Source organism: Channa argus, chromosome 22 (genome assembly GCF_033026475.1).
Source record: "Channa argus isolate prfri chromosome 22, Channa argus male v1.0, whole genome shotgun sequence".
Taxonomy (NCBI): Eukaryota; Metazoa; Chordata; class Actinopteri; order Anabantiformes; family Channidae; genus Channa; species Channa argus.
The window spans coordinates 9,855,552-9,880,999 of record NC_090218.1 but is presented as its reverse complement, the minus strand read 5'-3'; the positions used below and the strand labels follow the sequence as shown (position 1 = coordinate 9,880,999).

Below are 25,448 nucleotides of genomic sequence, written 5' to 3'. Positions count from 1 at the left end.
AGGTATTGGGCTTTTCCAAAACAGGGGAGACCTGCACCTCGTCCTGCCATTGAGGGCCTAAGGTTTGTCCCTCTGAAATACAGAGGAAGAAGCTGCATTTGTTACTGTCTGATAAAATGGATAAAGTAATGTGCAAAAATTGCATTCTAGTACAGTACTTGAATGTACTGAACTGTAAATGTATAAGCAACACCATCCTAACCAGAAAATTACATCTTACTTGTTCATGTAAACTATTACCTCATATTTCATTTTCCCCCTGGATTTCTCCACATTCATTTGTGGTCTTTTTCCCAGAGGTGGTGGTAAGTGGTAGATACATCCAGCATCTATTTCATGCAGGACTCAAGCTGTAATAAAACAACCCCGGAGCGCTTGGATTCTTGTTATGTGTGAATATATTCCATGCTGGGGTGAGACAAATTCCTCCTTACCCATTGCGTGTGTGGGAGCTTGTGTTATATTCCTCCAGGAATTATAGTCTGCCATGAAACAGGGTGATTATGTTTTCACTCACCCCTCTCCTGTTTTCCTGTTTGTGTCTTGGGTTTTGTTTGTGTTTATGTGTCCAGTCCCTCCAGTGATCCTGGTCTATCCAGAGACACAGGCCCAGGAGCCCGGCGTATCTGCCAGCCTCCACTGCCACGCCGACGGCATCCCGAATCCCAAACTCCTCTGGCTGAAGAACGGCATGGACCTGCAGCCTAGATCCTCCAAACAGCTTTCTCTCATAGGTGAGGAGTTTTTGATTATTTGGGGAAGAGCTGTCAGCGTATTGTGTGTTTTAGCATACACCGTGTCACATCTTGTCAGTGCAGTGTTTTGCATCCCAACAGCACTGCAGTATGCCAACACTGCAGAAATCTTCATAAACAAGGACAATGCATCTGACAGTGGAGACGAGCCTTGAAAATCAAGCTGCTGTTCTGTCAAACTAAGTTCTCTTTTATTGAAAATTGAGGTGCTGCTTGTCAGCAGTAATGTTTTGTTGGGCTTTTTATTTATCTGCGTTTGAGAGCAAGGTGCTAAAACCAAGATTGCAGTCATTCTCTTCAACTGTCTTCATTTTGCTCCTCTGACAAAATAAATATACTTATTCTTTAGAAGAAAATGAAGGGGGGGAGGGGGGGGGTCAAAAGACTGAAACTAAAATGAGATACATTGTGAGTCAGGCGATGGCAGCTACTTATACTGGCCAGAATGGTGTTTTTAAAGACAGGGAAGGAGCAGAATGGAGCATGACTTTCCTTTTTATGGCCTAGTTCTCATTAAGGGAGAGTTTATTGGCTGTGTGTGGGTCATTACCTGTGGTAATAGCCTGTTATCAACCCTCAGACACTCAAACAAGGAAAATTCTGCAAGGTTCAGCAACACATAAACACTGTGGTGGCTATGTTTTCAGATTTGCCAACTAATGTGAGAAATGACAGGGGGCAGGAGTCTCACTCACACTTATAATTTGTGCTTTTTTATTTTTTAAATTAGAAACAAATACGTGGAAATCTAGCCACAGACCATTAAGAAAGATCGATCAAGTCCAGGTTTGCACATATCACATATAATGTCAGGAGTCTAACAGTAAGACTGTAATTAAAAATGTCACTTCTGTCCTCCTTTTTGGCTTTTTCTAGAAAATATGACCTACACTCTGACAGGAAGGAGTGTTGATGGTAGGCCAGACTTGAAAGAAACAGGTGTGTGTTGCAGAGTGAAGGAAACGCTGTTGTGCAGCTGTCCCCGGTGCTGAAACCACTTAAGCCTGTTGTAGATCTTGGCCAGATATTCTGTGTTGTTTGCTTTGTTACAGAGCAAACGTCTTAACACAGCCACAGGGTTTCCTTGATGCGTGGCATTTTTCTGACCCAGATGCAGTTTGGGCAGGAGCCTCAACAATTTTGTTTTCAGCGAGGTTTCAAACAATATGACTGTAATCACCTCCCTCGTTCTGAGGGGATGGCTTCAGGTTGCATTTGGGGCTGCTGTGTGAGCTGAAGGAGAAGGGACAGACCATCACAGCCATAACCCATGGACACATATCGGTTTAGGCCCCCAACCTGTACACAAAGTCCTAGCACAGAGCGCACAATACGGCAGAACAAAGAAACCTGGAACCAATCGTTTGTGCTGGGAGATGCTGCCTGCATTGTTTGCTGCATTGTTTCTAATAGCTTTAATGGACTATTATGGAGTCATTCATGTCGATCCATTAGGAGAGAATGTTATATTGTTGGTGGACATTTCATTTACTGTTACTTCCTTTCTATTCAGAAAGCAATTTAATTGGCTACTTAAAAAAAAAAAAAACCCATCAAGCATAAATTTACACACAGTCTGTCTGTATTCACACCTGTCGAGCACGGGCAGTTTTCCACTTGGATGTAAAACACATTTTTATTTACATGTACTCTTTTTGCACATGTGCATATTTCACACACACTAAAACAAGACAGTTAGCTTTGCAGTGGGTATGAATATTGTTTCCTTTAGTATGTCTGTGCCGAATCTATCTGAATAAAAAATCATTTGTAAGAAAACTTGGATACACTCATATTAGGGTCTTACTCTATTTATGTCTCCAGCAGCTGCCAATACCAAGGTTAAGGCGCAGCCTTATTCATTGGGTCATGTTCTGACTGCTGGTGGTACATGCAGAGGCCACACCTCCAGTCAATCAGGGTGTAAGTGATCACGAATGATGCTATTCTGTTAGCTTTCAAAACGGCTGCTGGAGAACAGAGGGGAATCTTGCCTGTTAGTGAAGGTGGATTCGAATGTTTAAAATACACTAAACACAGGCCTTTTACATAACTTTTCCTTTCACCAGTCACACCCGTATATCCAGTATACAAGGTACGAGGAATACGGAGACACATTATCCCCTTTTAAGGTGAAACAGATACGCGGTGACCAAACAGTTACGAGGTGAGACATAATCAATCATCCGTTTTTATGGGATGGGTACTTTGATTTAAAGAATTGTTCTGCTGAAAACTGTGATCTGTGACACAAATGTCTAAATGTGTTAAACTTTATAGCAATAATAACCCTTTGTTTACTTTTTGGCAACTAAGCTACAGCATATACATGATCTCACCTTTTAAACAGCTGTGGCGAACTTGTGAGCCAATGGGTGTTTATTTGCACATTAGGCAGTTACAGGCATCATTAGCATTCATTTGGAGTCGAGGCCACATGATAAATGAACATCCAATATTCACCCGTCTTTTAGTTCTCTGTTGCTCTCCACTGGCTCCTGATGGTAATATCTGGCCCTAGCTGCTGCACTGTGATCATCAGCCAGTTGCTGTATTTGTCTGTCTGCCATTTGGTGCAAAGTAAGGATATAGAGACTGATTTAATGAGTAGTTGATTCAGTGGTTCTCAATAAGAGTTGATCTGAACATAATTATATGAATTAGAAGTAATTAAAGTGGTGTCTGATTCTATGAAGGCCTGCTTGCAAGGCGGTGTTCACTTCAAAGCATTACACACTTTTCCCGATAAAAGAGAATTATTATCAGAATCCAAAAGACATTTGACTAATGTGAGAAGCTTTGCATCAACGTCTGCAGCGTCTTGTTGTTTCATAACCCAGTAGGCGTAAATTAGAAGGCAGAGTTAATTTTCAACAAAGGAGCACAGCTTGTTTTCCACAGGTGTCTGCTTTAGTGCAGTTTGGCAAGTATTTCGTTTTGCACTAAGACAAACAGTATGTTTGAACAGGCAGGGAATAGGTGCGAGGTGAAGAAATCTTAACAGGAGAGGGAGACTGAGAAGAGTGTGAATGTTAGAAGCTGCAGAAGTTCATAGATACTTCAAGAGAAAAGGGGATGAAAAGTGAAGCTTCCTTTAATGTCCTCATACAACATAGGCTGTGAGAGCTCTACTGTGACACATGCATCATTCAACCCAGCCATGCTCTAAAGTGTGTGCTGTTGTGCTCCAGTGTGTGCGAGAAGGATCAGAGAACAGCTGTACATCAGAGACCATGCTGCAGGAAACATTAGAGAGTCTGCGTCTGACAACATAGCCAACATCGCCTGTCACCTCCATCTGATATCACCGCAGCAACTTGAGGCAAAGTGCACCATTATACAGCAGATAAGGGCTTGTGTGCCCTGACCATTGTTTACTTTCTCAGATATTTTTACCATTTATTCCTCATCCCCTTTAGCAAGTACTTTCTGTGCGTTATCTAGTTTTCTTTTATTAAACTCCCGTGCCTGGGTTTTGATCACTGTTTTCTGAGTATGAGTGACTGCAGGACATCAGAGCACAACAAACCACATGGATACATCCACGTGTCGTGGCTTTATTTCTGCAGTTTCGGTCAGATTACTTCCACACACTTTCAGAGTTGGTGTTTAGCAGCCTTGTATCACTCTAGAGATGTAGTATTGGATCTGCATATGCAATTTAAATGCATTTACGCTCAGATTTTCTGAACATCATGAGAGATAATTGCAGACAACTACAACTCTGAATCGTGAGTGTTAGTCCTTTCTTATTTAAATTTGTTTTTTTTCCCCATCCAAGCTTGATAATTGGTCTCGCTCGACCAGCCTGAACTGAAAAAGTCAACAGAAACCACAGCAGACCATGTTTTATTACAGCACGTTTTCATTGCATAAGACTGACAGTTAGTTGTCCCAAATGTATAAATAAGGTGCTCAATTAACATTTCTAATAACATAGCAAAAACAATAACCTTCCCGTAATGTTTTTCTGTTTCATTTGTAGCAAATGGTAGCGAGCTCTTTATCGGCAGCGTCCGATACGAGGACACTGGAGCGTACACGTGCATCGCCAAGAATGAAGTGGGAGTGGACGAGGACATCTCCTCCCTGTTTGTTGAAGATTCAGCCAAGAAGACGCGTGAGTCCTGCAGCGCACAACTTTTAGCCCTTTTAACACACAGAATGAAAAGCATTTCTTAATAATTATTAATGTTGTTCCAATTTATTTATTTTTTTTAATACAAAGCCCTGAAGAAGTGTAAACTCCAAATCTGAACTGAGATTAAGAATGCAAACATTCTGGCCTTTCAAAACACAATTAACCGTGTTTGGGCACGTTGAGAGACTTTCCCCTAGTGTGAGAAAACGCAGTATATCCAGTTCCCATCTAGGCAGCGTGTTTAGTGCAGCCGAAATACTCACCACAGGAGGCTCCGGCAAAACACAGCAGAGGGAGGGTCCTGATAGCCAAATGGTTTTGATTTGAATCCGGCTCAGCACCTCTGCTGCATGTCATACCCTCCCTCTCCCTCCTGTGTTTTCCTATCTGCTCTCTACTCGTATGTTCCTGGTGGGTGATACCAGTTCAGTGTTGTCTGTGTGTACTACAAACTACTGTGCTGTGTCTTACCATCTAATGAGCTTCTTAAACAGACCCAGCATCATCATTCATTGTATTGCTGGTACATAAAACACATCCCCAACAACCCCTGCCTGAACCCCCCTGCATTGCTTTACTGCAAGGGGCCGTGTTAAAACACAAAGCCTAAAGCTGCCTTCACTGCTACATCACGGCTCAGATGTCCCACAGAGCCGTGGTAGTGTTAGAATTTTACCCATCATTTTTTTCCCTGCATTAGTGTTGCAGCAGGCAGCAAAGCTAATAATAAGCACATTGTCACAACTGCTTCATGTCAAATGATTGGCTGTCAGATGGTTTCCCGTGCGTTCAGATGGCTGAGAAACACACTGTAACGGGGGATACAATCAGAGTGAAGTGGCAGTGCAGTGTATCACAGTACCTGCACTCAACAGCTTGGAATGTTTTAATGCAACGGTGAGATCTGAGATCTGACTACAACAGCCAAGCTGTGGCAGGATTTCAGGAACAAAAGTAGGTGTCAGGGCTGACGTTTGCTTGTTTATCTCATATAGCATCAAAGGCGAATAAAGCTGATGCAGCATCTATGGCTCCTTATGTCCTACAAAAAGAATTGTGTCAGAGTTTTTTAATTTTTATGTTTTTCATGCCTCTCCCTAATTTTGCTGTTCTGCAATGACAAAGGAAAAGGGTTTATTCTGCTTTGGGTGACCTGGAACTATTAAACTAGAACTGCTAGATGCATTAGACCAAATCGCTCCAATGTGTCGCCGTGTGACCTTTTGCACAAACCTACAGTTTACATACCGATCGCCTTGGTCACCAGGTATCAGAACACACAGAGCATAGCCGCTTGCTGCAGACTGTCACCATGCTAAAACCAGCTGGTGTTAATATTGTGTCTGATTGGTGTATGTGCTGTTCACTTTAAATATGAAAACATCCATTGTTGGTTCTGTCAGATTAGGCATTAATTTTGGCCTTTTGCACCTTCAGGGTGTACAGACAAGTCATTAAAAGCCAGAAGCTTTGATTTGTTAGGGTCCCGCATGTACCCTGCCATGTCTCTCACGTATTTAATTGCCTTCTCTGACACGGCGAACGTCTCCCTAGACAAAAATGTCACTGGTTTCGTTTGCATGACATGCACCAGCACAAATAAAAATGTGCACCATGTTTAAGATTGATCCCTTTTCTAACACACATTACACAATGAAAGCCCCCAAAAGATTCGACACACAGTGCAATCGCTGAAGGAGAAACTATGCGGTGGGAGCAAAACACAGTTGACAGTGCAATTCAGATTTGATTTATGTCTGTATATTTATAATGCACATAATCAGTTGAGGTACCGTGGCTGGTGTTGCAGTCCAACTTTTATGATGACCTCATTAAATATACAAATTTAATCACACAGTTCATGTTTCTTTGATTTTAGTCTTTCCTTAGATTGCATCACTTTTGACAAGCTAGCCATCGCTACCTACAAAGAGCTAATCGAGCCAGTTGAAATTAAACAGAATAATCGATGACTTGTCCTTTCTCAAGACAAGAGTGATGTCTTGGTTTAGAAGGAGGAAATATGTTCCTGTCAACAGCACTGAGGAACATTTTGTAGCTGTCAAATATGTTTTGTTTTGACATGGCACAAGAGAAATCACCACCTCTGCTGGTTGGATGATCTGTCTCTCTCTCTCTCTTTTTTTTTTTCCTCAAGGTGAATTAATGTTTTCCCTCCTTTTCTCTTTTCCTGTTGCTTGCCGGCTGATTCTGCAGTTGCAAACATTCTGTGGAGAGAAGAAGGTAATGCATTACTGTTCTCAAAATACTTTGTTATGCACAACAATGTGTCCTGATTTTTTTTTATGTAGCTCTTCAGGGCCTGCAGCTGGATATCTGCACTTTCCAAGATGTTTACTGTATTGTCCAAAAGAATCGCCAAGGTGTCTACTTTCCAGCAAATACTTCTGCATGTGTGATTTGTAATCTTTTCTTTTTTCAGATTGCCTGTGGGGGGCTCGTACATGCAGAAATTTATGCAAACATTTTTTTTCCCAACAATACTACAGACCCAGTTGAGTGGGTAAAAGAAAAAAACTAAGGTTTTCCAAACTGTGTATATTATTTCTACATAGGTGTGGCCACAGGTAGGCTTTGATTACCGTGGTGGAGAATGATACAAAGGGTTTTAGATATATATTATCAATACGTTCAGCACAGAACCAAAAGAAACCAGTTCCATTTAAAATGCAGTGTAAGTATGTGAATTATTTGAGCAGAGACCTTCAACATCCATTTGCGTTGTCAGTTACATGGAGTGCGTGTGTGTGTATTTCACTTCATTTGACATTTAGTGTTCATTCTGCACCATGATTTATCTGACAGGGTTATAGTGCAAATGTAATGTCCATCAACCTGACAAACAGATGGCTGCTAAAGTTTGAGTCTATGAATCCATTTTCTAAATGTTTATCTATATGCGTATCAGCTATGCTCGTATGAAGTATTCCTGACAGCACTAATAGCTTTTTGTTCATCCAAATGCCCTTATACAGCAGTGCGATGCTTGGTAAGTCATCAGCAGCTGTTTACATGAGGCAGAGATGTTATGAAATGCTTCCTCATATAGACAGTGCTTCTAATTCGAAGCCACTTGCTACAATATGTTGTCGACATGGTGCTGACAGGGCCCTTTGTAGGCATTGTCAAAATAGCTGGCAGCCACACACTGCCTTCCCCGCTAACTTGATAGCATGCTAACAGGAGTCTTGCCGTGTCTCCTCTGGCAGAAGGAAATTGAAATGTCCATCACAAATGTCAGATAAGATGGGAGTAAAATTTTCTGCTGTTTTAATTTGATCAAAAATGTCTGTCTCCCTGTCTTTGTCTCCCAGGTCTGAGTGTGGGGAACATGTTCTATGTGTTTTCGGATGAGGGCATCACAGTTCTCCAGCCCAGTGAATGTGAGATACGCAGACACATGAAGCGAACAGAGAGGATTGTTGCTACCTATGTAAGTCTATGTGTTTGCAATAAAAGAAAAAAAACAAGACAACACAAAAAAAGGTTTATGGCTTCCTGCATATTACACCCCTGCTGATTTGAGGATGAAACTGTAACAACTGAACAGATGCCTTTTCAAATCAAAGTATGTGCAAGGCAGAAAGAACCTATTTAGTGTGGCTTTCTATTAAAGGGGGAATGTGCTGTTCACATCAGGCCCACCACTAAGAACATCTCAGTGCCAGTTTCTAATGGGTCTTAATTAGGTTGTTGTACAATAATCCATACAAGTAGCACGGCAAGGTTGCTGGTGTCGTGTGCTTCAAAGGGAGAAATAATTATCCCTTAGAAGCTCAAGGTTCATCAGTTCATCTATGTAACTGTCCGTCTGTATTCACATTTCAGTGTCATAAAAAATCCGGACCAAAATGAAGGTCATCCTCCCTCCTCCTCCCCTTCCTGTGTCATGGTGGGGCTCCTCACCTCACCAAATGTAACGGGATTACTTGTGTCCATTAGTCAACAGCTTGCACTAATAGACTCTATTCTACACACCCTGAGGTTTTTAATCCACTGGAGAACATCCCTCTCCCAGAGCAATGGGCTTTAGATGTTAAAGTTGCTTGTTCCTCTGAGGGATTTGGGTTTTACAGGAGCCTGTAATTGTATTAGAGATCAATACAAACTCAATAGGCCATGTGTTAGCCAGATCCTGCTGTAAACAGCACTTTCTCCACTTTGGTGAGGTGGAGAATAGGTGGAAAGTCTTGAAACACAGCCACTGTGTGTGTGTGTGCGTGCACGTACGTACGTGCGCAGTGATTATATAGCAGTGTAGGTTGTGTGAGTGAGCGAGCGAGTGCATAAATGTCTTGTCAGCAAAGACAAGCTGCATAGCCTATAGAATTTGTTGGGGTTTGCTTCACGCTGATACTAACACAGTTTTCTATAGGTAAACAGTCTGAAAGACTGTCACCAGTTGCATCAGTAATAAACGTGCTATTCAATGGAACTTTATCAAATAATACTATGATAACATCGTATAATAGGATGCACACTTTTACATTTTTGCCCAGTCTCAGTCATTGGTGATGCGGGATGAATCCTTCCAATCTTTTCTTCCTCTCTGTTACTTCTTGGTTCTTCCCAGGAGGAGATGTGCCCTAAAGGTGAAGGGGTGTCACCCCAGCACTGCGTGTGGTCCTCAGCAGTCAACATCAGGGAAAAGTACATCTACGTGACCCAGCCCCTCCAGAGCCGACTGCTAGTCGTTGATATTCAGGCACAGAAGGTGGTGCAGGTGGGTGGAGCAGGTATCAGGCTTGTCAGAACACCCCAAAGTCTCAGAAACCCTCAGAAATTATTCACCTGCAAGTTAGTGATTGACACATTTAAGCTTTTGTGGGGGGAAAAAAGTTAACAAAAGTCAAGTAAAGTTGAAATTTCTCCCAGTGGGTGGGCCAACGTGTTGCTCACGGCATCTGTGTGTGTGAATGGGAAACACCTTGGAGAATGGTGCCACTGTGTAGATAAATCCATGTATTGTAACAGTGATTGTCAAATCTTAGCTTAGCAGTAGTAAGTGAAAAAATCCTTTTCCTCAGAATGAAACAATCTGCACAGCATTTCTTTAGCTAAACCGTACTTCAGTCAAGTATTAGAAACATGCACATCCAACCAACAAGTGTCACACAGCATCACCTACGTTAGGTGCATTTCCTTTCAGGTTGCCACACTATTGAACCTCCAGCGATGTAAGAAGACCACATGCAAGCTAAAATAAATCAAATCCACCTCAAGTGCTAGAAACAATATGGTGGCTCAGGTGGGTGCTGGCTGCCTTCGCCATTCATCTTGCCTGTAACGGCTGTTTAGAGACTGAATCCCTCAGGGGTTCTTCCCAGGGTCAGCATCATTTATACTGAGGTGCAGGCTGAGAGGAAATGGGCCTAACACAAGGAGAAGGAGCTGGAGAGGAGGAGGGACATAAGTGAAAGCCTGATCGTAGAGAATGACCTGAGACGGCAAAATGAACACGTGCCAGTGCAAAAATGCCACAGCGAACACGTACTGCAACCTGGTTAGGAGTTAGAAAGGTTAGATGTTCATACCGTTTTAGCTAAGACGTGTCTGAAAACCAGTGTAATTATTTACCACATCACATTTAGTAATAAAGTCATTTATTTGATTCGAAATTCTGGCAAATACGATGCTCTTACAACATTCAGGTGTTTGGCCTTTGGTTCATTGCATTCTACCTCTGTCTCCATCCAATGCTGTGAATCTCCCCGTCTTCCCCTCCCACATCTACTTGTCTACACGTCTTTCTTTTTCTCCGCTATCCTAAGGGTCATTTGTGGTGTCTTCTCAGCCACAAGAAAATGATGGCAAAGACAGAAGACGCAGGCAATAATAAATGTGCTTTATGCGCTGGCAGAGGCAGAGCATGAACAAAACAATAGCATTAATTTTTAAAATTCAGAATAATGGCTTCATTATCCAAATGAAGTTTTATTACTGCTTAGCATGGTTATGGTCACTGTCTGAAACCCAAATTTGTAAGTAAAATACAACTTATGTCTCCTTAATCAAATCTCCATAGAGGAAATACATAAAACATAAAAGAACGATTTCTTTCTTATTCTTATCCGTATTTAAAATTATTTCCTCTCCCCATCTTGTGAAACTTAAAAACATGCTTCATTCAAAACTTTCAGTCTCCAGGTTCAAACCTTTGTTGCCAGAAGACACTAGATAAAAGGTGTAAATGGCGAGAATCTGCACCAATGTGGGCTTTCATACTTTTCATGCTGCTGCACGCAAGGAAATATCACCTTTGTTATCTTTCCTAACAAAAAGATCTAACCTTGACTTTGATGTGTCAAACCTGTGCCAGCTAAGCCTCCCACTGGGTCTGAAAACAAATGGCACATCAGCTAATTAAAAAGAAAACCAGATGGCAAGAACCTCTGGTTTTGTAGTAACTTCAACTTTCTAAGGTGGTTTCTTTTGAACTGCACTTAATCAGTGGTAGATGTCGTACAGTTGTCAACTCAAATTCTGCAAATTAGCACATTTTTGCCAGGTTTTTGTTTTATTTAAAAAAAAAAAGCACATGTTTCATGAAGTAAAAAAATATTCAGATTTCTTGGAGGATTTAAATTTGATTCTGTTTTAGAAAAAAAACCTCTTACTGCTGAGAGTTTTCTGCTCTTCACCTCCAGGATACCAGTATAAAACATCAATTCTTGTATATTTCAGTTGGTATTAGCATTTTATTATTCACTCATGGTGAACTCACTAAATTTAGGGTTTGATAGCAATTTATTCTGAATGTGCCTGTTGAGTGTAAGAAAAAAATGACTAAATGTAACAAGAGTTTCATTGATGTGACACAGACTGTTTAAATACACGTGTGTGTCCGTTACAATGAAATAACAGCTTTAAACTTCAGAACGCTGCAAATGCTGGACATCTCGATGCAGAAAATGATAAACATGAAAACCACAGTAAGAAATCTGTGATTACTTGACCTTTCTTAAAGTTAACAGAATTGAAGTTATTGTTTTCATGCCCAAAAACAGCGAGTAAAGATAATGAACCACTTGATGACCTTATCCTATATATAGTGGCTGTTCTACCATAAGAGATCTGACAATTCCGACCTCCATTTACTGTTCAAGTTATTTCTGTAGTGAAATCTGAATATCACCTGAAAAGTATTAGCAAAATTAGATAACTGGTTTTTAAACATGACCCAGAAAAGCTGATTCATGCTTTTATTACTGTAACTCCCTGTATTGAGGCCATTCAAAGAGAAGTTACTAAAGATGCTTCCTAGAACAAGGGGGGTAGTTCTCATTCTGTACAGCATGTAAGGTACCAAACCAGCATGGGAGGTCACAGTTACCCCTCCTCTGGCCTTTTTCCAGAGGCTTTCTTGGGGCCAGGGTTGTTCGTGCCACCTCTGAGACGGGCTTGGATTTGTTGGAGTTACCTTTTTTCAGCAATGAGACATGATACTATGCTAAAGGAGAAACTGGGACGCTCAGAAAGGACGGCACATTGAAGGCAGCAGAATAAGTCGTGCGTTACAAAGCTTAACGGGACACCGATCTCTTCCTGCATCTAAACTGCATGTCCTTTCCAAGACGGCTCCTTATCGCACACATTACTGTCATAATCAATTATGGTGACATTGAACCCATCACACAACAACTTAGTTTGAGTCTTAATCAAGTTGTAAATGTGCAAAACTATCAAAAGCATATCTTTATTTAACCGCTACATTGTTGTAAAAGTAATCCATGTCTGACCTTGGTTACATGTTGGGTTAAATGCCATGCTGCTGATACCAGGTAGCCGGTGTAAAAGAGCCTTTAGGGTGGAGGTGCCTTAACACCAAGAAGTTCTCTGTATAAAAAGGGCTTTAGGTTGCAACCTCCAGACGCCACCTGATGGTTGATGGTAGACAAAAGAAGTCTTGTTAGAAGTAAAAAGTTAATTAAGTTAAGTGCCTCCCTGCTGGTATGGTGATAATCACGCTCATGAATTAGCTATTACTAATTCTTGGGCTGAGTGGCAAAATAAAATGTGGGACTGTAGAATGACCAATCTGTTCAACTACAGAAATACTGTGGGGTTACAGAGTAATGCTTCTTATCATTGGCTTTATACAGAGAGAGCACACAACTGCCAAAAGTTACACAAGGCTCTACAGAATGAATGTGTCACAGCAGATCTACTCATGATGTCTAACAGTCTAATGGGCAAAACTAACTTTACAACTTTAACAGAACCCTTAATGGCATGTTGGACTTTCAAAGGCGGACACAACCCAGTCTATGGCCTGACCTCAGCTTTACCTCTGCTCCCACCGCATAGGAGGGTAAACACACACAAAGACAGATTCCCACGTGCAGTCCGCAATCTCACCATACAGTATATGCACACTTGCTGACCATTGGAGAGAGGAGCGCTGGACCTCCCATTACTAAACACAGAGCTTGTGGTCTCGCTCCACTGGTGGGGGTGTCAGCAGCTCCCTGTCCGCCCAGCCAGAAGCAGGGTAATGGATTGTGTTATTCCTTGTTGTTGACATTGCAGCAGACCTGAGGTTACATCACACCGTCCATCTCGCTCTGTCTTTTTCCTGCCAAATTATTTTTCAGTTTTATTTTTTCAGCTGATGTGTGTCGGTTACCCTCAGTAAAACCTCCCCGCCAGTGATACTGTAAACATACACGTGCAGTGCAGTTTCTTTCCCCCATCACTTTCTACATTCTTTCTGGCATTTACACCTTCTTAGTACTCAGCATTTGGTGCAGACCATCTTGTTTAAAGAACATCTAAAGGTAATCTGGGATGTATGTGTCTTTTAGGTCTTACTAAATCTTTAATCCTTGGGACAGGCCATTATTCAAACCCTGGTCTCTCAGTTGCTAAACCTCGGTGATAGCGTAGCAGTGCCATTAGAAACTGATAATGGATTTATTTTGTAACATCAAACATACTGAATCTGTTAATGGAAATGCTGTTCTGTTTTATATATGCTGACACAGCCACTGATACTAATATCTGTCATAATTCAATAACAACACTGTCTGACTGTGCATACTAAGGAGAGTATTCCTCTATCAGCAAAATAAGTGATCTCACTCACATTTATTATTTATTAGCAGAGCTTGTTTTGTACTTGCCTTTTATGACTTTGACGTTTTAATAACTGGTCAGTGTAAAATGTGCGTGGACATTTTTTTCTTGCTTTTACTTCGAATAAATGAGTCTGCCATTTCTGAGCCTCAGCTTTGTTTCTGTCTTCTTCCCACTCTTTGTCTTCTAGGCAGTAGCGACAGATCCTTTTCCAGTGAAGATGCTTTATGACAAATCCCATGACCAGGTGTGGGTCCTAACGTGGGGTGACATGGACAGAACACACCCAACACTGCAGGTAAACGTGTCGCACACAGCATCCGTTTAGATCTACTTCAGTTATTCATAGTGGTTTCACTACAACAACAAGTCAACAAGCTCAACCTAAAGGCTGAAGTAACTGCTTCAGTTGGCTCCTTTGGGAACAGGGGAATCAAATTGTAAACACAACACTGATACACACCTAGCTGGCAGTTTATTAGGTACAGCGAGGAATGCTGCAATAAATCCTCCCTTTATGAATGTGATAATCTTTATTTTTTGTCCAAACTGTTTTAGAGCGGTGTTGATTCAGAAGACTTTGAAAGTAGTTTGTGCTGCTGTTGAACTGCACTGCATTATACGAAGAGGTGCTTCTGTTATTTACCAACGCCTCATTCAAATAATTAGGGTACACAGAATAATACGTAATGTCAGAATGGTACAGTATAATTCAACAGCCCCACAACTACAATTTCTAAAATGGTCATGTAGTTAAATCAACACTCATCCAGTGTGGGTTTAGCTGGGCTACCTAATAATCTGCCAACTGATTGTATCATCACCTTTTCAGCTGCTATTTTCCCAAACAGTCCCTTATTCAGACATCAGTCAGTGATGGAGCATCATCATGCTTCTGTAAATTGTATGACAATGAACTTTCCCTCTTTGCATTGTTTTGATAGCAGCTTTAAAGCTAGTAGGCAGCTAAACGGCAGAAAGAGTTGCTCTGCAGTTGTGGATGGATGTCTTGAAATATTCAGCAGTGTTTACGTAGCGCCGCGTATTGTGGAGATTGTTCTGCATCTCCTTTTGTTCATTTCCTGTCTTTTATCTAGGCATTTCCAATCAAACAGTAGCTCTGATCAGGCATGATAAGTGTATATGGCCACCTCTTTCATTTTACAGTGAGTGGCAAAACATTAGAACCAACTCACCCACTCTGACCTCAATAATAAACACATAGTAGAATTGTCACCTTTCTTACAGTTTCAACATACAAACTGAGAAATTCAAACCTTGGAAAAGTTAGAATTGGTGGCAGGGACACTGTATTGGATTGCATTAATTTGCACAGGTGGTCATAATGTTATGGCTTATCGGTGTATGTGCAATGACAAAACCATGTAAAACATTGAGTGCAGTATTAACAAGGTTGTTAGTGAACAGTATGTATCCAACAAGAGAATCTGCTTTGTAAACGTCTTGTGAGGATGTTGATTAAGGTACAGTTTGTTGCAGGCAAATTTTTAAACCCGGCTGATAATTACTTACAAAGAATATCACAAAATAACCTCTGTTTGTTATTGTCTTACTTCTGCACCACCCTACACCTACTTTGCTGTGTGTTTTGGGAACTCTGATGAGCGATTATCTTCCAGAGCGAAAGTAATCTATATAAGCAGTACAAAGTTGACCAAATGAGGAAAACGGCGCATAATAACTAATTGAGCTTCACTGTGTAGCAGCCTCCCTATTCATGTGATAAGTATTTGCACGACAACATCTAATCTATGTGTGTTTTAGACCATTTACCAAGCCAGCAAAACAGCAATTCACAGCTGTGGTGCTGTCTGCTTTTGCCTGGCGTCCCTTTGGACCGCTGGTGTTGGAGGCTTCACAAATGAGAAATGATCACAGGTGCGGTTGTATTTAATCTGCCTTGGGGGATTGGGTGGGGATGATGCAGAGGAGGATGCCGAGAAGGTCGAAGGGAAGGGAAAGGGAGCAGTGCTGGCACCCGGGGGAGAGCTACGATAGTGTTTTCATGGGCCGTGTGCGTGTGTGTGTTTCCCTGTACGACAGTGGACGACACTGCATGGGTAAAGCCACCAAGGGATCCCATTTAATCTATGTAACAGACACAAACATGTTTATTGTTCTGCTTCGTCCCATTGGAGGGAGGGATCCCATTGTATTTGTGTGAGCTATGCTCAGGCACCTATTCATTATGAGGATTGCAGAGGGATGATAACACTTAAATGTATGAATTTTCAGAGACTCCTGCTCATTTTATATCATCTTTTGGTTTTGAACAGTGGTGCTCTAATAGTTAATCAGTGGTTGTATTGTATTCTAGTTTAGCTGTTTGTACTGTGGTCATTAGTCAAACACTTTTCGTGCCTTTAATTGCTGTATTTTTGCTTTTTAAGTATATAATGGTAGATTGTACTGGATCTTAAGGTGCCACTATGTTCTGGCAGCAAAAATAAGTGAAAAGAGAACCACCTGTGTGTGGGCTTTAACAGTTTTCCAAAATGTACTGCATGTGTGTGTTGTGTGCATGCTCTTGCATTCAGTTTTGCTCCGTCTCTTCACAGTGTAGGTGTCCATGTGGGGGATCTGTTTCTTCTGTGTATGTGTCTCAGTGGAGGTGCACACGTGATGTTTATTTTGGAGTTGTTTTTCCCCTCTGACGTTACAGTCTTAAATTAAGCAGAAAAGATGTTTTTCCATCACGGACAAAAGAATTCTCTCATTTAATTTGCAATAATCAGAGTACATAAAGCCGCCTTATGTGGTATTTCTTTTGTGGCTGCAGGAAACATTGTTCCCCCCGATTTTATTCATTTCCCCTTTTCCTGCAGTTGTTCAGGAGTAATGAATAATTAGAGCACAGGGCATGAATCACTCAAAAATGCAATTGCAAGGAAACCACATAATGGATTGAAGGCCACATGGATCACACCACAAACAAATGGTCTGATAATGTCATTATCATTTGGACTGAAAGTAATTGACCTGTTCAGCAGCAGCCTGTCGCTACCTGAGGCACCGTTTCGCTTCAGCGGATCATACATGTGTATGAGTGCGCGTCTGTGTTCCTGCATTTAATTTGTGCACACGTGATGTGTTGTTTTGTGGTATTCATAAGTAGCCTTGTTGGAGGATGGCTCAATATCTCTGTGTAAACATCAGAGGGAGTGTGATTGTCAATTCATTAGTGAAGACAAATGGAGGAATGTCTGCCGGCTAGAGAGAGACGGGGCGTTTCAGACTGTCAGTTCAGTCTTCATCTACGTGCCAATCAGACATGGAGCTCATTGGCACATTTTCTCTGTACGCACACAGTATTTCCCCATTTATTTCTGTGTTACGCTGTACAATTACGTCTGAGATCAATGTTTTTAATTTCCATTTTTAACAACTTTAAAGTATCAATTTGTTAAGTATTTAATTCACAGTGGCTAAATCCTCTCTGCCCTGTACAGAGAAGATTGATGTACAAGTTGCAGATTGTGGGAGCTGTAAGCAGCTGTACAAAAACTTGAAATGAACAGTGTCCAGACTTTGACACAGGCGCTAAGCCAAGTTCAAGGTCTCAGAACTGTGACCATGATTGTTTCCTTACCTTAACTAAGCAGTTACCTTGGAAACCATAGTGCCCTAAACAAGTTGTTTTCATGTCTAAAGCTGCGGATATGCTTGTTTTATACCAATTACAGTCACACCACCAGCATCAGCAATAATCTGGAAGGTCTAATCACGCTGACTGAAAGAACCAGGAAGTAATGTGACAAAGTCATCAAGCAAAGTGTACTTTTAAACAGCAATACTGTAACTGAGTTACTAGGCTGTCATTATTTTTCATAATATATTGCTTTACTCTAGCAATGCAGTCTGGCATTAAGGTACGCTGCACCACTTGTACAATATCTTAGCTTTAAATGTGCTTTGGTTTAAATTGCAGCTTTGTGATTTAAAAAGTAGCATTCTGTCAAAGCAGAGATAAAGAGGAGATGTATTGCTTCATTCACTGTACAAACAAACATCGAATATATTCCCAACAAAGTGAAATTAATGTTTCAGTGTAGTTGCTTAGTTACTTTTTAGGAGACAGGGTGACTAAGCAAGTATGATGATGTAATATAATCACATCATTATGACTCGTAACACTAGAGGCAGAGACACAATTATAGAAGGAAAATCCTAAATTCACCACCATTATCTGGCAGAGCCAACATTAATAAAAGAGATTTAAAATTAGTGTTCATCATGAAGCTGTTAATGCATCCACAGACACTAAGAGGCTGTATTCTGGTTGGTGAAGAGATTCAAGTTTATGAGCCTTGTTCCGGGTCCAAACATACTCTGCGATCTTGATGCAAGACCACTGATAAGGGGCCACAAGTTTACTGCAGTACAAAAGTACGACTCCTTAAATGCCTACATGTGTATCCGCTGTCTTTTATGGCTGCAAGTTAATACAAAGTATTAATTTATGTTTTAAAGTTCAGCATTAATCTCGAACAACAAGCCTGTGAGTCTGCCTTGGAATCCATTATGGGCTTTATTGCTCCCCAGGAGCAACAAGACAAGTAATTTTGACAGTATATTTAAAAAAGTAAAATAAAAAAAGCCCAATTTTTCCAGCCATTACCATGCACTGCACAGGGATATTTCAAAGTACCTTGTAAGATTTATTGAAATACACTGGAGCCTTCAATCTCATTTGGATGTACTGTGTAGTCAGATGGGGGGAAAAAAAAGAAACGATTCAATGCTTCTGGAGACTGTATGTTGTTGAAAAGCCAAAGCTATTCAGTCAGAACCAAATCCCCTTCAGGTATTAGGGCAGCCAGCGAGCAGAGTAAAACTCAATTGGGCCTCATGGCTGAGTGTGTGGATATGAAATCTGAGGATGATCAATGAAAAAGGGAAGGCAGTGGCATTAAGTTGAGAACACCTGAAGTCCTGGAGACCACAGCAGCTGCCTAATAATACATGAGCGATACTACATTGAACCTCATTAACTCCCATCATTGTGTTCCAATACCGTTCTAATAGCTTTTTCTCTTCTTTAAATGAGGATTCTTTTCATGTCCTGCAAGCAGCGAGAAACGAGCTGATCTATTAAAAAAAAAAGATAAAATATTCAGGAGGCTTGAGAAAGAGATCAAACCTTTAAGGATGATGCAGCACTGTAGCAAAGGTAACAACTGCGCAACTTCGACTGCTATTTTTATTTCCTCGCACTTAGTGGTTCTGAGGAAAAAATGTGGAGTCTAGCCCCCCACTGGGCATGAGGTACATATTCAGCTTTAGTACTGTAGACATCAAAATACATTTTACACTCAGGTCTTTGCTTTTAAAAATAATCTATATTCGCTCTAGAAATGTTTGCCTAGATGCCTAAACCCAGCCACGTTTCTCCGAAAATACAAACAAGAACTTGGAGAGGTGTAGGTCCCACACACTTGCCCGTGACCGGATCATGCAGGCAAACGCAACATAAGCATTTGTCAGTGGCACGGCGGTGCCAATCCCCCTCCCTGCATTTTACAAACATGCTGATTCAGGGCCAGGTGTGTGACATGAGAAATGGGGCTTTTAAAAGAAACATCACTGAATAAGATGCTTTATCAGAGAGGCCATGTTTCATCAGCACAAGTCATACTGTAGATGTTTATCTGTTGCAGAATATATGGCCATGCCACACAGACAAGCTCCAGCTAACCTGAGATATGAACCTCAATTTACAGAGACTAGCAGAAGGGCATTTCAGTGAAGCTAAAAGGTCACACACGCATTACATTGATTTGGCCGACGCGTTTTGTCGAAAGCAATCCTCAGCCAGTCCAAGTAGCTTCAAGCACGGTCGATAATTTCTTTAAGAAATGAGATGCAATTAAGTGGATGTGACATGTCTTGTCACACAAATATTAAACTTAAATACTTAAACCTTTCTGACCTTTCTCCTCCTTTTTTACTTAAATGTGACTCACATGAAGTATTTACAGAGAAAAGCAGTTTTTGTGGTGCACAAAATAATTGAGACAGTTGATAAACATTTCCTCGAAATTTCCTTACTGCTACTTCTTACTTACTAACATATTCATCTGTGACATTCAAATCAGTCAAATGCTTTCAGTTTATCATGTTTAGGGAACTTGTTTTTGATGCCATTCTGACATCAATAGGTTTATTTTTTTCAAATGTACCTCCTAAATCACAATTTTATATTGATGGGGATACTTCAGTAACATGCAGATGAACATTTTAAACAACTGTGTCCTTAATAATCAGCCCTTCAAGACGCATCCAGCTTATTGTGGCTTGACTGCACTTAAGAAATGATAGTTAGTTTGATTTTTGAGAAAAAACAAAACTACTTATACCTTTTTAAAAGTCTATCAGACTATAGTCCGACTAAAAGGGACATAGCACACAAAGAAATACTTTTAATTTTCTATTTACATATGAAAGACAACAATAGAATAAAATCATGTATTTTACTTCTATCCCCAGAGTAATTTCCCAGTTGGTTTTTCCCCAAGATCCAGGCAACTGTTTCCAGAAACCTGCAACTATTTATTGTGAACAGATTTTTGTGCTGACTTTTGATTTTTTTTAATTATTCCCATTTGTATTTTTAGAGAAATTGTAATGTAAGCGGCAGAAATTATCCTGAGCGCCGATTTTTTTATTTTATTTTGGTACAAGTTTGTTCAGGTTGTATTCATGGAAGTACAATGACAGAATTACTTAAGATAACTTAAAAATACGATGGCTGCCAGGAAAGTTATGCAGAAAAATAAGTACCTTTTTGTAGAATTCCTACGCGACATCCTCTGTCACTCTGTTCTCCGGACCCTCCGTCTTGGTATTCAGACTGTTTTATACTTTGTCTTCAGGTAATTCCTCAAGCCAGTGTGGGAGAAGTACATCATGCCATTCGCACAACTTTCCAGAGGGTCAGCGACTTCTTCATTCCTCCCACCAACCTTATCATCACTCACGTGAGGTAAAGCAACACACACACACACTTGTTCAGCAACCTCAGTGCTCACTCATCACAGCTGTCCTTCTGGGGTAAAGGAGAAAGGCACAAATTAAAAATCTAATAAAAATCTCCATGTACATTAATCATTGTCCACAGATGTCTAGAAAGGCTATTAACCTTTTTTGTGAACTTTGTCGATTTAGGTTTGCCTTTGTCTTCCTCAAAAACGAACCTGCGATACACAAAATTGACTTGGAGACCTTCCACCGTGTCAAGACCATCAGCCTGAAAAACTACAGCTGCATACCGGCCAACATGGCCTACACACACCTGAGCGGCTTCTACTTCATTCAGTGCCAGAGCAAGAGGGAGCTGCTAGCCCCCCCCCAGCTTCTCATCGACAGTGTGACGGACACCGTGATCGGACCGAACCTAAACATCACAGGGCAGCCCTTTGTGTCGCCAGATGGCCGCTACATTGTGACCCCAGACCCGCAGACCTCAAAGCTGATAATTCAGACGGTGTCATTTCAGGGGGAGCTGGGTCTGAACCAGGAAATGGACAAGCTTGTCGATGTCTCTGATCTGGTTTTCCAGCCCTCCTTCACAGAATCCAACCAGCACGTAGTGGTGGCCACCTCAGGCTCAGACACGGACCTGCTATTTGCCGATCTGTCGTCAGGCCGCACCAAGGTTCTCCAGAGCCTCAAGGAGCCCCTCGTCAAACACGCCTGGCCCTGGGGAGGCCCCAACAGAGTGGTGGTCTCCAGTGGGTTGTTTGGACAGTATCTGGTGACGCCGTCAGCCGAGTCCCTTTTTGTCCTAAATGGTAAACAGAGAACGCCACACTGCGAGGTGTCAGACATCAAGAGAGGGAACACAGTTGTCTGGGTTGGTGAGGTATGAGTGGAAAGGGAAAAAAGGAAAGCACGTAGGATTAGGGAAAGTTGGGGGAAAAGGAAAGATGAGGCCAAATTACCCATCATAAAGATTTATGTCAACATACGTGTGGACTCAACCCTGGGACTGAGCGAGAAGGAAACATGCCTGGGTTTATTGTAACAAAAGTACACTTACAAATAGAGTAATTGAGAAAACATTAAGAAACCTTGTTGTGATATTTCTATTGGGAGAAAGTGTCAATGCTGTTCAGTGCAACAGTGATCTATGTGCACTTAACTATACAGAAATGTACATTATTGCACTTCCTTCCATGTTATCACAGCAACTAGGTACCTGAAGAGGGGTTATTAAACTATGAACTATGCACAATGCTCACTTTTTTTAGAGTAAAAGCTTTCCGATTTTGTTTATCTCAACAACGTTTGTCGTTTTCACCAGTGCTGCATATTAATCACCACAAACTGTCTGTCCTTTAGTGTCTGTGTGTCCTGGGTCCTTTTAAAAGCTACCAACCTGTTTACTCACTTTTGTCATAGTATTGTACTGTATCCTCCCTCTGATAGCTTTCACTTTCTTCATGCCGGCCGACGTTGGCTTTATGCCACGTGTATGTGTAAACCCTATTTACGCTGTCTATCCCCAGAGCCCGATTGGTCCACTAGCTGTCAACAATTGAGGTTTTGTTTGCAGAAGAATGCTAACCAGAAATGAACATTACATTTCGGTGTCTCTTGCAATGGTATAAAGTGTCCCCTGCTTTCTCTCAGTTATTCTGTACCTGCAGCACAGCGGTGTGCTGTGGAGCCTGAAAACGCCACTTACCAGAATCCCTCAGGGTAATAGCTCCAGTTTACGCTGACCCACATGCTGAGGCTGTGCCAAAGTGCCATCAACTCCACTATCTGATTGGCTGTGAGCATTTGACCATTGTTCCTGAGATCCATGCATCAAAAGCCAACTCCAAGGCAGGTACAGCAAATCTGTTTGTCAGTCGTCTCTAGCAGCCTTTTTCAAAAATAGCGATCATTTATACTGTACAAACATTAGCAGCACAAACTGTTTCCTATTTCCAGATGTTTCTAGTGATTGACTTGCACAGGTTTGTTTTGTTTTTTTCATTATTAAAACACTGTATACCTATATTTGAAAAACCTGGTATTATCTGTCTTAAGACAGTAACCAAATAAACACCAGCAATTCTTCATTGATCGAAACAGGGGTGAACTTCATCTTCCGTGTAATTTGCTTTGGCCATTTGCACTAATCATAATAGCGATAAAAACGGCACTGCTGCTTTTTGTAATGTAATCAGAAATAAGTGGGAACATGGTGTCTTTTAAGCATTTGTGCCTCCTGACAGTAGAATGAATGTCTACAGCAAAATGTCAATTTGCCGATTGTTAAAAGGAGCTAACTGAAAAAAAAACTGCTCAATTACAGTCTGGAAAAAGGAAACATTTTCGTGTTTCTGTACTTTGCCCAAATTTGTCCACCTCCGTGGCACAGGAGTTTGCATGAAGGCAATAAATTATGTGATCACCCTGTTGATTGGGTGAAACGTTGCGTCTTAACTGTTAGCAAAGAAGACTGTCTAGAATATTTGGGAATCAACTTGTCACATTTTAGTAGCTGCAGTCACCAGTTAATTTCTTCACAACACCACCAGTGATTTGTTTGGATGTCTGTACTCAGACACAAAGTAAAGGGAACCTCACTGTGTAATGTGCAACAACCAGCAGATTAAGTGCTTTTGTAGTCCCAGAAACTCCAACGCAGTGATACGATCACCTACAGCGAGGACGTGTCACATTCTCCAAGTTTAACGCTGAACACACCTGCATCTTACATGTTCACCAGCATTAGCTAAACGTGAGTAATGGGCTGAAGTTATTATCTAAGTTACCTAATATTAAAGAATCAGGTCCAAAAAAGACGATTATGCTCACAGCCTTTGGGATTTAGCAGCTGTTGATGATTTTTGGCAGTTCAGTTTTTCATGTGCATCTCTGAAGACCCGAGACCACTCGCAGCCCCATGTGAATAAAAAGCCTCACAGAAACTGTACTACTGTAAAAACCAGCCCTTACAGACACACAAATGAAATATTAATATACTGTACGTAGGTGTGCCTGGATCTCCCCAATGCAAAGTGATGTGTAAGGAAATGAAAAAGGTAAACACAGGAGTGAAGCTGGTTTCCTTGTTCTTGTTTGGAATTTAGTTATTTGCTGCTAATCTGCTTTGAAACAAATCTGCAGAGACAGAGCCTGTTGGATGAACCTTTTCAAAGGCAATGACTTAATGAAGCTGACCCTTTTTCCTAGACCACTGTTGCACTGAGGGGACAAATATGTCCGACAGACCTTTAGATCATTTGAAGAGAGCTTTGACAAACTGGTAGCCCATCAAATAAACGTGACTGTTAAAAGATTCAGGCTCTTACTCTTCCTAAAGTCAGTCCTCAGTGGCTCTAAATAAGTAACCTGCAGTATGTGACAGCTTGAGACATGCATGTAATGAAGATCTTCAACGCAGTTCTCAACCTCTCAGCGATCTCTCACAGCCACACATTGTTCGTTTACAGTCGCTTGCGAAAAAGTCACTTTGCCCTCCTATCGTCACCTCTGTCAGCTTCTCTCTTAAGGTCGATTCAGCAGTGCAAGAACAAAGAGGCTGCACCTGCGCTTGCTGGTATAACTACATTATTGGCTAGATCATGTTGTTTGTTTGGATCTACCTTCAGTATCAAATGACTATTTCTGTACCTCCTTTAACCCTTCAGTACAGGGCTTTTCTGAGCTGAACCACTTGGTGTGATAGACATTGATAGGAACCACTGTTGTAGATTACATTGCTCATGTTTAGAACTCGTTCAGACATGACAAAACTGACTGTACAGTTTTCTTTATGCATTTTGTGTGTTCTGGTTTATGAGGGAATTGTTTTGTAAGAAAAAAAATCGAATTAAATATATTGTAAAAATCATCATTTTGCAGCGTCTTTAAAGACTTATTCCACTGTACAGTGATGATGCTCCACATCAGCGTCTGCTCAGGTCACTCTGGTGACTCTTTGAATGGTAAAAATACCTAAATATCTTTCAAGTTCACAGAATTAGACCAATCAGAGAAAACCAACGACAGCTTAAGTAAGTTTTGATAACTATGACTAAGCAGACTGTAAAGCAAAGCTGTTACAGAGCAGGGAGAGGGGGGCTGGGCAGATTCTCCAATCAATAATGATCAGCTGCAGTGGCCCAATTTCAGAGGTCTGTTAAACAAATCCTGGATCAAATTCTGCAATTTCTCTCTAATAACAGGGAGGAACTGCTTCTTTTAAATATATATTAATAATCAGATTTTTCTGTTCCGAGTTCGCTTTTTAGCTGCCGACATATTTAACGTTTGCATGTCGAGCTGACTTTCTCTGCTCCGATATAAAACTAATGAATTTGAGTTAATTTAACATACAAATAAAATATCCAAACATATTTTGGCAACACCACAGCATCTATGCCAAATTTCAAAATTGTGGAACATATTAAGTAGAATCTGAAGTTTTGACAAAATTC

At 41.0% G+C, this 25,448-nt stretch overlaps 1 protein-coding gene across 1 annotated transcript in view; it reads left to right on the top strand.

Moving 5' to 3' along the window:
- fstl4 (follistatin-like 4) overlaps positions 1–24,862 on the top strand; it is a 186,505-nt gene extending 161,643 nt beyond the window's left edge. Inside the window, exons 9-16 of the mRNA XM_067492346.1 lie at positions 573–734; positions 4,741–4,875; positions 7,114–7,140; positions 8,232–8,350; positions 9,491–9,640; positions 14,183–14,290; positions 20,886–20,995; positions 21,178–24,862. Of these exons, the coding sequence (XP_067348447.1) occupies positions 573–734; positions 4,741–4,875; positions 7,114–7,140; positions 8,232–8,350; positions 9,491–9,640; positions 14,183–14,290; positions 20,886–20,995; positions 21,178–21,880 (1,514 nt within the window). The 3' untranslated portion in view covers positions 21,881–24,862. The remainder of the gene's footprint in view (positions 1–572; positions 735–4,740; positions 4,876–7,113; positions 7,141–8,231; positions 8,351–9,490; positions 9,641–14,182; positions 14,291–20,885; positions 20,996–21,177) is intronic.
- Positions 24,863–25,448: the final 586 nt, after the last annotated feature.